Source organism: Amblyomma americanum, chromosome 3 (assembly GCF_052857255.1).
Source record: "Amblyomma americanum isolate KBUSLIRL-KWMA chromosome 3, ASM5285725v1, whole genome shotgun sequence".
NCBI classification, from domain to species: domain Eukaryota; kingdom Metazoa; phylum Arthropoda; class Arachnida; order Ixodida; family Ixodidae; genus Amblyomma; species Amblyomma americanum.
In genome coordinates, this window is record NC_135499.1 from 201,923,790 (window position 1) to 201,938,872 (window position 15,083).

At 48.7% G+C, this 15,083-nt stretch overlaps 1 protein-coding gene across 1 annotated transcript in view; it reads right to left on the minus strand.

The window, feature by feature from the left end:
* Positions 1 to 4,496: 4,496 nt before the first annotated feature.
* Positions 4,497 to 15,083, minus strand: part of LOC144123583 (adipokinetic hormone/corazonin-related peptide receptor variant I-like) — a 26,660-nt gene continuing 16,073 nt past the window's right edge. Inside the window, exons 3-4 of the mRNA XM_077656394.1 lie at positions 6,244 to 6,448; positions 4,497 to 5,783 (exon numbers count right to left, since the gene is read on the minus strand). Coding sequence (XP_077512520.1) covers positions 5,146 to 5,783; positions 6,244 to 6,448 — 843 coding nt within the window. The 3' untranslated portion in view covers positions 4,497 to 5,145. The remainder of the gene's footprint in view (positions 5,784 to 6,243; positions 6,449 to 15,083) is intronic.

Here is a 15,083-nt window from a genome sequence, read left to right on the forward strand (position 1 = left end):
TGCCCTCTGTACGCACACACACCTACGTGCACCTATATATGCGCACGCCCACAAGCACCAATGCACACTGCTACCAGTGGCTCTGCGCAGCTGCTCTAACCGGCTAATGCCGATAAAAGGGGTCGAGAGAGAGAGAGAAGCTGTTGCCAGGAAGAAAGAAAAGGAAAGTGCACAGGCCTGCCCACTAGCTCAAGCCGAGCCACAATCGCTACCACGTGCAGATAGTAGGAGAGGAAAGATGGGATAGAAAGACAGGATAGTAAAGACGCGCTAAAGACAAGGCCGATCCCGGAGGCAGTGCAATACCGGGCCAACCGGTGGCGGGAGTGAAGCATCCTTCAAACTCTCCGCCACATTTCCAAAAATAAGTCCAATTGGACCCGTAAAAGATACTCTACGGGGTCCGGACAATCGCTTGCCAAAAAACAATCGCTTGCCAAAAGGGGTCGAAGAAAACAAAAACAGGTACTTACAACCTACGCATGTCCAAAGGGCGGCCGCGGGCGTGTCCAAGGCACTAGGGCTCCTCACCGTAGTGTCGCCACTCACCATGCGCCTGTACACCGCAGATGCTCCTGCGGGCACTCATGATTGATAGCGTCGCGTAGTGGTGACAGCAGGCAGTCGTCGAACTCGCAAACTGTTCTTCAGAATACTGAAGCGTTGGAAGAGGCAGCCACAAAGAAAAAAAAAACAAATAGTCAGGGACGACGTTGCTTGCCCCACACGCTTTGGTGCAGCATCGTGCTCGTCTGTTTTTTCTTTGTGGTTGTCTCTCTCTGCTGCGGTGTTCCGAGGAATGCACCAACTAGCTCGGCTCTCCGTTTCATTGTCGCAAAATATTCATTTGCGCAAAAGTTGTGCGCTTTAAAAAAAAAAAAGCTCGGCAGGGGTGCTATAGCGCCGCGCGCACTTGACAGTCGTTGGAGGCAGAATGCCCATCGCTCTCGGCCGGGCTCAATTTAAGGAGCATTGTGAACTTTGCAAATGAGCCGCGCTGGACACCGGCAACCATCTTGAACATCGTAGAAACCGCCGCGCCTGTTCATAACTGTTTCACGGCGCTCTGGTCGCGTCGCGCGAAGCAAGCTGGCGCCGTCAGCAGGCACTGGCGGTTATCTCGGAACCAACGGCAACGTGAAGCTGTGTCGTTGGCAGCGCAGATGGCTCTAAGCTAGCAGCGATTTACTGAGTCACGGATGAGAGCGCTGCAATCGCGGCACGCTTTCGGGCGCACGGAGCACGCAATCATGTCTTTATTTTTTTTTAATTTCAAGGGCTTTCATTCCTGCCAAATCAAAAGGGCTGCACTAAGACTGCCTCGTCGAAAGCACGTGGGTCGCACAATTTTTATGGCAGTCGACATCTTCCCATTCCACTACTGAGCGTTTAAAACTGCATTTCAAAATTAAAATTTGTCAGCGAATTATTAAAGTAGGCGGAGCAGAAATATACTGCAATTAGTATTCACTGGATTTAAATTCTAAAGAACGCTTTTTTTAAATCTTGATTCATTTTAGCTGGGACAACCTACATACCCCTATTGATTACTTGCTTCATTTCATTACTTTCATTACGCATTACCTATAAACAATTTCTAGTGACAGCCGCACAGGCAAAATGGATCCTCTCCCCGCGGTGGCTCTGTGGTCAGGGCGCTCGGTTACTGATCCGGAGTTTCCGGGTTCGAACCCGACTCGGCGGCTGCGTTTCGATGGAGGCGAAACGCTAAGGCGCCCGTGTGCCGTGCGATGTCAGTGCACGTTAAAAATCCCCAGTTGGTCGAAATTATTCCAGAGCCATCCACTATGGTAGATCTTTCTTCCTTTCTTCTTTCACTCCCTCTTTTATCTCTTCCCTTACGGCGCTGTTCAGATGTCCGGCGATATGCGAGACAGATACTGCGCCATTTCTTTTCCCCAACAACCAAAATATATCCTTGTGGCATAACTGACACCAGCCCCGACTCAACACTAACTCGGGCGTCTCATGGTAGGGCAAAGGTACGAATATTCTCGGTTCGTCAAGGAAATCAACGCTTTCGACGCAACGAAAAAATGAAAATAATAATAATAATAATAATTGGTTTTGGGGGAAAGTAAAATGGCGCAGTATCTGTCTCATATATCGTTGGACACCTCAACCGCGCCGTAAGGGAAGGGATAAAGGAGGGAGTGAAAGAATAAAGGAAGAAGAGGTGCCGTAGTGGAGGGCTCCGGAATAATTTCGACCACCTGGGGATCTTTAACGTGCACTGACATCGCACAGCACAAGGGCGCCTTAGCGTTATTCCTCCATAAAAACGCAGCCGCCGCGGTCGGGTTCGAACCCGGGAACTCCGGATCAGTATTCGAGCGTCCTAACCACTGAGCCACCGCGGCGTAATAATAATAATAATTGGTTTTTGGGGAAAGGAAATGGCGCAGTATCTGTCTCGCATATCGGCGGACACCGGAATAGCGCCGTAAGAGAAGAGATAAAGGAGGGAGGCAAAGAAGAAAGGAAGAAAGAGGTGCCATAGTGGAGGGCTCCGGAATAATTTCGACCACCTGGGGATCTTTAACGTGCACTGACATCGCACAGTACACGGGCGCCTTAGCGTGTCGCTCCAACGAAACGCAGCCGCCGCGGTCGGGTTCCCCCTCGTAACGTTTCCGGTGATCAATACAAAGTCCATTGAGTGAAACGTAAGTTAGTGTAGCTGTCAGGTAGCACCACGCTCTAAAGTTCGACGCTCGATGAAATGAAAAAGCTAGACCAGTATTAAAATATACTTTTGAGCATCATGATGGCTCGTTTGCCAAATGATTCACCATTGCTTCATACAGCATCCTAGATAGGAAAGCTGTTAGCACCGACATGACCTTTAATAGCCAGGAGGGGGAGGTTTGTTGGCGCTGTTATTAACTGAAGCTGAGAACTTGCAAAAAAAAAATTTCGACACTGACACTTAAGACTGCCTACGAGTGGGAATCCGAAAGCATTAACTGTCCCTGGGTTCATTATTTACGCGTAATGTCTGCACGTACATTGAAGTTCTTTTCAGCGAGTTTGTGTTTGCGTATACGGGTCGCGTACCAAGACGCAAACATTCGGACCCTCTCACTAAACGGCGTTGAAGTTGGCCGATTTTGCATGTCGTGGACGCAAGACGTAGACGATGTATGACACGCGAGGAACGGTTCCATCACAATTTTCATACAAATGTCTTGCAAGGCATACAATTAAAGATGCATATGTCGTCGGTTCAAATCCCTATAGCAAGCTAGCCTCGAACTTACTAGCCCAAGTAAGCTATATGCAATGAGCAGTCGGATGACACCACTCGGAACGCTGTACGGCAAACAGTTGCTTCACGATTTTGGTACGAATGTCGGGAAAACCGGCACCACATGGAGGTCGCCCAGTGGCGAGTATATATAGACGAACGACATGCATAGTATCGTCTGGAGCACTAGGGCATATAATCAGGCTTGCGATGATTATATACCCACTAGATGCATGCGAATGTCCGGACCCCGTAGAGTATCTGTTACGGGTCCAAATGGACTTATTTTCGGAAATGTGGCGGAGAGTTTGAAGGATGCTTCACTCCCGCCATCGGTTGGCCCGGTATTGCACTACCTCCGGGATCGGCCTTGTCTTTAGCGCGTCTTTACTATCCTGTCTTTCTATCCCATCTTTCAACTCGCCTACTATCTGCACGTGGTAGCGATTGTGGCTCGGCTAGAGCCAGTGAGCAGGCCTCTGCACTTTCCTTTTCTTTCTTCCTGGCAACAACAGACATAGTATCGTCTGAAGTGGCGGTGCTCGGCTTGCTGTGTGCGTCATACGGCCGCTTGATGACGTCAGCCTCTTGCCATCGCTGGGATTTCCTGTGCCATCTGCGAGTGCACACATACACTTACCACCGGCTTTTCTCGTAATGAGGCTAATAATGTTTCCGAACTAAAATATTTTAAATTGTAGAGGTTAATGACCCGAATAAGGCTAGGAAGTTCCCTCAACGTGTTCCACATAGTCATCTTTGGGGAAAGACTTAACAATGCGAATAAACTGGGCAGGAACCAGGAGAGAAGTCGAGCAAATAAAACTAAAAAAATGAGATAAATGGAACTGAACCAGGAGCTCGTACCCTTGGAGGTTTCGGGATAGGATGAATTTATGAGATCTCTTGTATGTAGTCGCGGACAGAAGAATATGGACCTTGCTTCAGTCAGTCTTCGGACGTTTCTAGCGAAAAGTAATGGATGTTTGATGCAAGTACTATTTACTTTATCCCTTGCGTATAAATGAGGCAGACATTTCTATTCCCGATACGCAGAGCCACAGAAGGGTTAGAACGTGGAAGCGTGCACATTTTATGCTTTCCGCGACTGTACACTACTTGTAATGTTAGAACAGCTGAAACGCATTTTATGAAGGCTTTTAGCTTCACACAATGGCAAGTGTTAGGCAGCCAGAATTCGTGCCGCGAGAAGTGCTGAAGTCTTCTTCATAGTGCTTGTTTATTCAAACTGATGTTGAAATGAGAGCATGTAGATGCCAATAATCTGTTGGTTGTAATATTTCTTGCAAGTACTATGCATCTTTTAAGTTTTTTTTTTTTTGAGCATTACACCAGCCCTGCGATGCCGGAGAACACGGCATTGTCAACAGCGTTCCCGTTCACATCAATACGATTTGAGCGCAGTGCTTGAAACACTGAAGTGTTTTTACAAATATTTCCACCAAACGTTGTCCCTTGGTACTCTTTGAACAAAGTAGCAGCGCGTCACCACTATGGCACTGTCCACTAGCGGTCGCTGTCCTTTTGATCAAACCACGCTCGTCTCTTCACAAACAGCTGCTGTTCCGGTGTAGGCGTACGTTTAAGAACAGTTGCGCAAGCCCAGCACATCGTCCATCGCCGAATAAGTAGTCTGTCAGTATGACGGCACCAATTACGAATTCAAGTGGATCGAGATCATGTCCCCCATTTTTTGGTCCCAGGATATCTTGCGCTTTCCTCTTTCTTTCCTAATATTTTCTCGTGCGGATATAGCCTTTAAATGGAGTTGTAGACCTCCGACAGTCTGATATCAGATATACCGGAACCAGCGCTGTCACTGCCTGACGTCCACCACCTCGAGTCGCGTCCACACGTCACAGGCTGTGGTTCTTTCTGAGCGGAGACGCGCTGTCCGACGTGAAGTGGCCGCCGCCATTGAGCTGCGCCGAGTGAGCCTCGAGTGCGCGCCCGGCATGCGTGCACCCGACGTCTACCCTGAACACGCACATGCCCTTCACGTCGGCCGCGCACAGAGGGCAGCACTCTCTGCGCAGGGCTGCGCAGTCGGCCTTGGCGCCGACAGAGGCCGCGGTGGCCACCGTCTTCGGGATCCACGACTGCAGCGTCCGCTTCGAGAAGCGCCTCAGCGACGACGAGAAGCGGCGCTCGTCCTCGGGCAGCCGGTCTTCGGGGAAGCAGGGTGAACGGCAGCAGCGCAGCCTCAGCCGCCCCGTGTAGCTGCCGTAGACGAGCGGATTGACGCACGAGTTGGACACGGCGAACATGAAGAGCGACGACTGCAGGTAGTCGTCGACGTGCTTGGCGCTCTCGGCGTCGAGCTGGTACCACAGCACCATCACAACGTACGGTGTCCAGCAGAAGAAGAAAGCGAGCACGATGACCACGGTCAGGCGAAGGGTGCGGTACTGGGCGCGGTGCATGCGCCTCATGTCCGAGCACCGCAGCCGCATGCGCGAGCAGGAGGCCGTGTCGACTTGACTTGGATCTTGGGCTGCGCAAGACGAGTGGAGGTCAAAATTAACACACAGCGGGGGACATATCTACATGGAGGTAGATATTTTGAATCTAGGCAGATGCTTTGAAGCCCGTCATCGGGCTCACTCTCTCTTGCGTTCTTGTACATTGCTACATGGTTCTTTTTTAAACATTTGTCAAAACGTATCTAAGTAAGATAAAGTTCTCATTTCAGATACGCATGAAAGGAACAATTTCCCGTATTTTGCTTATGGCACTTGTTTACCGTGCGTATTTTGTGTACAGCTACATGAAGTTATAGTGTGCGATATTCCTACACATATAATTCTTCTAATACACATTTGCACTCAGCGAAATAGAATTAGTACATAATTATTACCGACATAAACGTCTCCTGCGGTAGCCTGAAGCTTTAAAAACGCATACTTTTCCTCTTCACTGATAGTATCAAAAGCAATAAAAGTGAAACGCTTTACCATGCGAATCCTTCGCCTGGCGGTGTATCTCGCACAGGATGCGTCCGTACGAGAGGATGATGGCGCCCAGCGGGATGCCGTACAGCACCAGCAGGCAGAAGAGGTTGTAGAGCGTCTCGTGCAGCGGGGACGGGAAGGACGAAAAAGTCACGCACTGCCAGAAGCCCGGGACCTCCGGGTGCTCCATCACGCGAAAGATGAGTGCCTGCACAGGGTAGGCATTTTTTCCGTTAGGTCGCACATGTAGCTTGAAGTTTTGGAGCACGTAGGGTACTGGAAGCACCTCACTGTGTTCACAGCATTTTCATTATTGTCGTAATTCCTCTGATTGCTGACCCCAACGTACTTTCAAGCGGATAACAGAAAGAAAATGTTTTTGATTTCTACTGATAGCGCGAAGGCTATGTCACGCCCAGTTCGAAATTGGCTCTAAACGTGTCCTACACTCACCCGGCTCTAGAACGTGAAACAATGATATTTTCACCTAAAGGTGACGTGAGGCAGTTCAGAAGGAAGAAGGGAGAGTTGCGCCACACTCGAAAAAAAATTAGGGGAGCACTTAAGTTATCTTACGTGCATAAGAACTAAAGCCGTGTGTGTGTGTGTGTGTGTGTGTGTGTGCGCGTGCGTGCGTGCGTGCGTGCGTGTGTGTGTGTGTGTGTGTGTGTGTGTGTGTGTGTGTGTGTGTGTGTGTGTGTGTGCGTGCGTGTGTGCGTGTGTGTGTGCGTGTGTGTGTGTGTGTGTGTGTGTGTGTGTGTGTGTGTGTGTGTGTGTGTGTGTGTGTGTGTGTGTGTGTGTGTGCGTGCGTGCGTGCGTGCGTGCGTGCGTGCGTGCGTGCGTGTGTGTGTGTGTGTGTGTGTGTGTGTGTGTGTGTGTGTGTGTGTGTGTGTGTGTTGATCTGTCGCTTAAAGAAAACTACTTATAAAGCAGCAGAAAAGAAACAACCATGCCGCCGGTGGGATCCGAACCCACGACCTCCGAATATCGAGTCCGGTGCTCTACAAACTGAGCTATGGCGACGGCTGTCCAATCTGCTGCTCTCATAGGTATTTATGTTTACTGCGTGTAAGCGAACCTTGAGAGTGCTCACCAGCGCCACCCTCGTTATAGCGGCGGACGTAGCACGTCCTGTAATACAGCGCGTGTGACGTGGAACGCCATCTAACGGCGATGGCGGAAACTGTGCGAGAGCTCTCTTATGTTACCTGCCAGATCTGAGACCCTCGGTTACGCCAATTACGCTGCGTGGCGCCCAGAGTAGAAGAGAACGAAGTTGAAGCACGGTGCGAGGGATGTATCGGGGTCTGCCAATAGTCAGACCGCAAGTCGACAGGTGAGAAATAGAAAGCCGACTGAAGGCAGTCCACGGCATCATCGATACGCGGGAGAGGGTGAACGTCCTTCTTCGTAATGGCGTTTAACCGACGATAACTTCATAAAGTCTCCACAAGTTCTTGTTCTTCCTCGCTAAGATGACGGGGCAGCCCATACTACCGCGTAGCCCCTTTCTTCAACATGCCCAGGACATCTTCTTTGATAACACGCCGCTCAGCCGAGGACGCTCGATGGGGCTTCTGCCTGATCGAAGTCGAGTCGCCAGTGCCGATCTGAAGTGACACACGTGAAGCAGGCGGCACAGAAAAAATCGACTTTTTGGGCTTTTTCGGCTTTTTGGAATGAGGAGAGAGATTTGTTTACCATCCGGCTAATATATGTGCTGTAGTTAGGATCCACGCTCGGGTACGGATGAGGAGACACAGCCCGAATGGTAAGCACTTCATAAATGTCAAATGTAGCCGACTTGAAGCCCGAGAATAAACAAACAGGTTGTGACAAAATATTCACAGTCCACAAGTGGGCGGACCATCTACGGCCTCAGCATCTGCACAGGGAACCAGCAAATATCTCTTAGCAGCTTTGTTCAAGTCGACTTCGATGAATAAAGGGTGGATGCCTGCTCGGGCGCCAGAGCAGTGGACAGGCACAGACACTGCCGCCAGAGCTGGTAACGAGGCATCGTTGGTGACATGAAATGCTCCGTCACTTGGGTTAGGTGATTCTTCCACGAAGGCAGACAGAATATTGCGCTGCAGAGAAATTTCGCCTGTTGCGCAATTGATCGTTCCTCCACCACCGCGCTGAAAGTCACTGCCGAGAATGACAGCAGAGAAGTATGCAACCGCCGCAGGCCAACTATGTACGCTCGTTGGTAAGTCATTAGCTTCAAACCTGCTACTATTTCTGAATCTGGCAGGCAACTCACACGGCTATAGTAACACCAGCCGCAGACATACAATAAACTTCAGTGGCAACGTTGCATCCACTTGCGGCTAAAGCTCCAGCAGAGACACCTGTCAATCCTTCGAATTTTTTTTTTACTTGGTTCGGTTTTACGGGGTTTACTGAGTTTGGCGTAAGTGGGACCGTGGGCCACATGGTCGGGGACTACCATTGTGCTGCCACGTTTTTGTCTAAACGCGTGCCTGAGCTGTGCAGTTATTCGCAGCAAACATCCCCTGCATTTAAGTATAACCAGAAACATTTCAGTACCGCACAGATCATTTACACAACGACGTCTATAAACGCGACGTTAGTTCTTGCGCTCACTAACGGCTCTACTACCGATGAAAGATGCAGATAAGATTAATTTTCTGTGCATAAACCCGGAGCACGGTCAACGACCCCCAGTCATCTAGTTTTCGCCACGGAAAAACGAGCAAAGGTCAGCGATCTCTCATGAAGCTACACATCTTTAGATAGAAATAAGCTCTCATAATTTCGCGAAATAAAAAAAAATGTACGAGAAGTAATAGCCGTCAGTTCACACAGATTTCCAACAATGGGGATTCGCGTACTGCCGGCGTATTTTTTGAATAGAGCCTTACGAAAGAAAGTTGCATGCAGTGTGAAAGCATACGTCAAAGACGGTAGCAAGCAACTGAAATGAGAAAGATGACCAGCTTAACCTCGCAAATTTTGATTTAGTTGGAAAGTCCGCACCTTAAATGTAAGCGTCACCTAACATGGCGTAAAAATTAATGAACTTTTGCGTGCCAAACGTGCACGGATATTTAATGCCTGCCATAGAGGAAGACTGCGGATATCTGCTGACCTGCAGCATCCCTTTTAACAGGCACTAAAATCACAGTGCACAGTCGTTTTTTTATATTGCTTGCCCTAAAATGCGACATCTGCCGCCGGGAGTCGAACCTTCACCTGAATGCCATAGCCCCTGAAGCACCGCGATAGGTTTGCGACAAAGAAAAAGAAATGGCGGTTTCTGTTGAATAAAACGCAACACCACAGACGCCAGTGCGGACTGACGGAGTCGTGCTTCGTAATTTGGAAAGGAGCTTATCGACGGCGCGACACAGAGGCTCAGCGTGAACCGTACGTGCTTATTGGCTTTCAGTGGTGAATGTTCTTGCTCACTCCGGCAGAACAGACGGTCCCCAGTCAAGAACAAAGAGAGAGAGAAGCAACGAGGCCACTGCGGAGGCCCGCTATTTGTGGCTAATCCTTCCGTTGCTCCCCGTGCTGTGCCGTACTCGGCTGCAGAAATAGCGTGCACTGCAGCCGTTAGCAGCGCCGAAAGAGCGTTTTCGCCACGGGAACAACCACGAAATCATTCAGCTTTTTCTGTTCTCTCGGTAATTTTCCCACGAGAAAGTCACTCTTCATTGAGAAAGAAGTAGATGGAGGTATACAAACTTTCGATGTTTTCAAGATATAGGAGCCATAAAATAAAATTTAGACGAAAGGAAAGAGAGTTGTGTTCAGTGTGGCTGTTTTTTTTTTTTGTGATAAAAATGTGCAGCGTGCGCGTAAAGTTTAGATGGTTGCGCAAACTTCAGCATGTCAGTTCAGCCTCGACATTATCGTGGGTAATTTTTTGTAAAAATTCTTTCGGGATAACCACTGTTGGTTTAAACAATGACACTTTAGGTGTCTATTTATTTCATTGAAAGGGAAGTCGGGAACGGAAGGTCAGCTGAGTCCGCGGAACTGGACTTAAATGAAGCTCAGTAACATAAATAGTCGGGCCGGCTGTGATAGCGCGTATCTTGTCTATTTTTCTGCCCCGTTTCTAGCGCTGCCGTGCCAAGTTGAAATACACCTGGTCAACACAACGCTATTTGTCTATTAAAAATTTGTGAATGGGCGATTCCCAACTGTAAACAGAGGTGAGACGTCAAACTGGCCACTGCATGCCGAGCTCATCGCGCACGTGGTGTCGAAGCCACGTTATATTCGAATGCTATGGCCTCGGCAAGCGGTGCACGGAACTATGACAGCCGATCGAGACCCGCCTGAGAAAGGTTTCGCCAGCGGCCCGTCGTCACGAAACCAGCTGTTGTGCAATCGATGATGCCTCCTGTGAGCCAGTGACAGCGCCCAGGATAGGAGCCTTATTGCGGCATCCTCACCGTCAATCACTTTTGTGCTACTCTCTCTCGCTCTCACGTGGTGCCCTTGACTACCCTTGGCATGCCCAGTTATGTTTCTTGACAGTAATTCATGCAACAAAGCACACCCATTTATCAACATCTTCCCGTCAGAAGCAAACCGCACGAGCTTGGTTCAAGAACTTTCGTTTAGCCCCCTAAACCGACCGAGATAAATTCAACGTTAGGTATTTCTGCCATTTCCTTCCTTCATTTTTATGATTTTACATGTCCAACATTGTTGGACAAGAATTTTGATTATTGAAAAATTGTAAGGTACTGTTATGAAAATATTGAAGATAATTGTACACTCTTCCTATGAGTAGCAAAATTTTTCTTTAATTTTTTTTTCCATCGCCCGCATCCAGCAAATAAGACTGCCATAGAAAGCAAATGGGGAGAGCTTTTGACGATAGCAAAAACGTGAATAGAAAAATAAATGCAAGCCTGACGACGGCAGATATAGTGACTGCTATAGTGAAATCTTACAAATATGAAAAGATTGCGTTCACACATTCTTTCCGGCTCAAAAATGTTTTTGTGCAGAATTGTTGGGTATGCAATAGCAGTAGCATTACGAAACTTTACCGGGGGGTCAAAAGCAAACTCAAATAAAAAGCAAATACTTTCAACGAACAAGTAACACCGGTATTGCTCATCTCCGCTACTGTTTGAGGATGTCTGTTCCTGGTTTCCGGTCATAGTGTGCTTTCTCATTCATCTGACGACTCCAGAGTTGATAATCCGTTCAATTGGCAACAAAACTACCTAGCACTTCGAGCTGTAGTCACATTCGTGAAGGAGGATTTACGGAGATTAAAACAAGAGATGCCAGATGGGCGGGAGGTGTCGCGGCATAATTTATCCGAGTCGCTGTTGCTAAGGTCTATGCTTCCTTTCTGTCTGGGCCTTTTTGCTAAGCCGCGTTCTTTTCCATTGATGTCGGCTGCTCCGATTTTCTTCTCTTAAAGCAAGGCTGCCGGTTTTGGCCACAGGTGTACGAAACCGCAATGTTATAAGCCTCAACGCAGAAGCGGCTGTAGTGACGCTTTCGAAACAATGCACCCCGTCTATAAGAATCTCTTATTCTTCTTTTAAAAAAGGGCTAGAAAAAACTTGTTTTCGTCATCTCTTTCGTGCATGATGGGTGGTGTGCTGCGCCCCGAGATTCCGGTGTTTGCACGGTGTTGAAAACTTGGATTTTCCGTTTTCTATTGCATCCAGAAAAGCGTTTTTCTGGATCGGCATTACACGCAGTGTTTACGGCAGCTGAGACTATTCGGCGCCGCCTGTGGTGAAAGGCTTAGGCACTTGGTAAAGATTCCACAACGGAACAGAACAAAAAATATCTCCGCAATGCTTCAAAGGCGCACCTTGTGCTTGATCTCTGTAGGATAGATGTGACGCTCTGAATTCCATTTAAAACATAATCAAAGAAGTTCAGCATGTTTCGGTGCGTCTACTAGCACTAATACAAATACAAACACCTTTATTTCAACATCAGGGATGTCAGGAGCGTCAGAACTTTGCAGTTGTTACTGATAACTCCACTGCTCCGACTTTCCTTTCTGAAAGCAGGCTTGACTTATGCAAGGTATGCTGCTGGGCGAGTTGGTAGTGACCGAATGCCATGGAATCGCAGCGCTAGCAGACAAGGAAACAGGGAGGACACAAACACACACTTTCGGTCATGACGTCACCGCTGTAGGGACCACCATGCTAAGCGTACAAGATAGAAGCGGTTGTAGCAACGCTTTCAAAACCAATTCACAAACATCTAGGAATACCTTATCCTTAGTTCTTCGCATATTTCTTCGGGAGGCTGCCTGCCTCTCTAAAATTTTGAGATGATGGGGCAGTGCCACGGATGTACCACCTGCTTTTTCGTGACACAGATGGACGAACGCCTATTTTCTAACGGATGGGACACCTAGGAACAAATTTCAGAGCGCTCCTTAGTTTACACGGTTTCCTTAACTTCAATGAGGAGCCCTCCATGCTTCCTGAGATTGAGGAAGCGCTGAAGGGCGCCATCTAATTTCCGAACCGTCCTTAGCTGCTTCTTCAGTATCGAGGCACTCAAAGCGACGAGAACCCACTTGTACGTGTCTGGTGTCGAGAATATGGGCCAAGAAATAGAAATATATTTGCCAAAATTGTAAAAAAAAAGAAAAATGCACGTTTAGAACTTTGTATTTGCTTGGTGGTACGCGTGCCTATGTGCAGTCGTTTTGGCATTTTAGACACATTTTTTCAATGCTCTCGATGGTTTTGCACGCAAACATACTTGTCCTGGCAACTTCCCATTGTTAATAGTGCACCGGCAGAGCTGCAGCAGCAGTGTTCGCCCTGCCACTCCGAACTCGGTGTTGCCGCAGCCGCCGGAGAGACCCTAGTGCGCAGGCGCAAAGTGAGTGGTTGTGCAGCGAAGCATGAGTTCAGGCAAAGGAAAGAGGCAAGGAAGCATGAAGGTAGTGTTGTGCCTACCTCAAGAAAAGGACACTCCCAGGAAGGCCTCACGAAGGGCTTCTTAATAAGGTGAATTTAGAATTTGACCCAAGCACGGGGAGCCGCTCTCAGGTATATCTGGGCGATTGTTTTTTTCGGGACAGGCGACCTGTGTATGTCGTGTTTCGTATGTTCGTATGTTGGGCTTCTCCGCGCTGCCACGTGTAAAGGCGGTCGAGGGCCTCTCAAGCTGCACTGTAGCAGCTTTTATCTTGGCCTCCTCCATTATGTAAAAGGCAAATCAATAAAAGAAAGAGAGAGAGAGAAAGGAAAGAAGAAAGAAAAATGAAAGAAAGAGAGAGAGAAAGAAAGAGAAAGAAAAGGCGCCCTCAGTAGGCAATGAGGGTTCTAAAATTTGACTCCTAATGTTATCGTATTAAATGTATTTCCTGATAAGCCGAACACCGTCGGATTTCAGCTGAACTCTAATGGTGTCTTCGACTGGTCGCTTTAGATCGCTCTAGAGCTCTCTCAGAGGCGACCGCACATTCGGCTGGTCGAAACCGGCCGCTCTGACTACATTCGGCTGGTTCTTTCTGAGCGCTCGCCTCCAGCTCAGAGCGCTCTGACGCGCTCCGAGAAAAAAGTCGGAGCGGCTCCGAGATGCGTCCACGTGACAGAGCCACTTCCGCCATTTCGCGAAAGCGGTGCGAGGCCTCGGCGTCCCCTGCACGTGGGCAGACCCAAGTGTAGGCTTTTGACGCAGTAGTAGCGTCCCGTGGGACGGAAAGCCGGGGTAGCGATCGATACAGGCTAAGCGGCGACCGCGATACAAACAGTGTGCGACCACGTGCGGATAAAGGTAATCAAGGGACCTTACGTGCAGCGGTGCCGCGTAGTGGTTCCGGAAGTTACGTCCCTCTTCTGCCAACTGCGCTTCCGCTCTAAACACTCGCTGACCATTCGGATTGACTAGACTCGCTATGCGCTCAGAGCGAGAGCGGCTCCCACTCTGCCAGATCCTAACCGGACCGCGGGAGCGACCAGTCGAAGACACCATAAGAGTGCTGTTTTTTTTTCCTTCTGGAATGGCCAGGCGAAATTTGCCAGTTTTTGGGGCAGTTCGGTACGTCACCGGATAACGCTGCACATTCGTTTACGTCGTTGGTTGATATGGCGCCGTCAGATCGACTAGCCATGCCCGTCGCCTGGATATATTTGGATAGCGGTTGAAGTAGCTCACAAAGCCGCAGCAGCAACGGCGACGAGATGTTCAACGCGCTCTGTGGGAGGTGTTCATTAAAAGAACGTGTCCTTAGCCGCTTTAAAGAAAGCCAAAAATTACACTTACGGCTACACTGACGCCGTGCCGCGTATAAGTATTCAAACGAAGAAGTACGCGTATTCGCGATTCTCGAAAAATTGCTGCACGGCGTGTGGATCGGCGGAAGAATCATTTTTTCGCCGCATTGCTACCCAGTCGAGCGAATAAGGGTTCAGGCGTTCCAGTGAACTGGTTTGCCTGAGCAAGCTGAGATTCGTGTCCATTAATCAAAGGTTTTTGTGAACGTGTGTATGTGTGTGTGTATGTGTGTATGTATATGTGTGTATGTATATGTATGTATGTATATGTATATGTATGTATATGTATGTATGTATGTGCGTGTGTGCGTGCGTGCGTGTGCGTGTGTGTGTGTGTGTGTGTGTGTGTGTGTGTGTGTGTGTGTGTGTGTGTGTGTGTGTGTGTGTGTGTGTGTGTGTGTGTGTGTGTGTGTGTGTGTGTGTGTGTGTGTGTGTGTGTGTGTGTGTGTGTGTGTGTGTGTGTGTGTGTGTGTGTGTGTGTGTGTGTGTGTGTGTGTGTGTGTGTGTGTGTGTGTGTGTGTGTAATTCAGAGAGGAAAGAATGTCTCAAAAAAGTTCAGTAAGGAAAGGGACTTGTGGCTTGTTA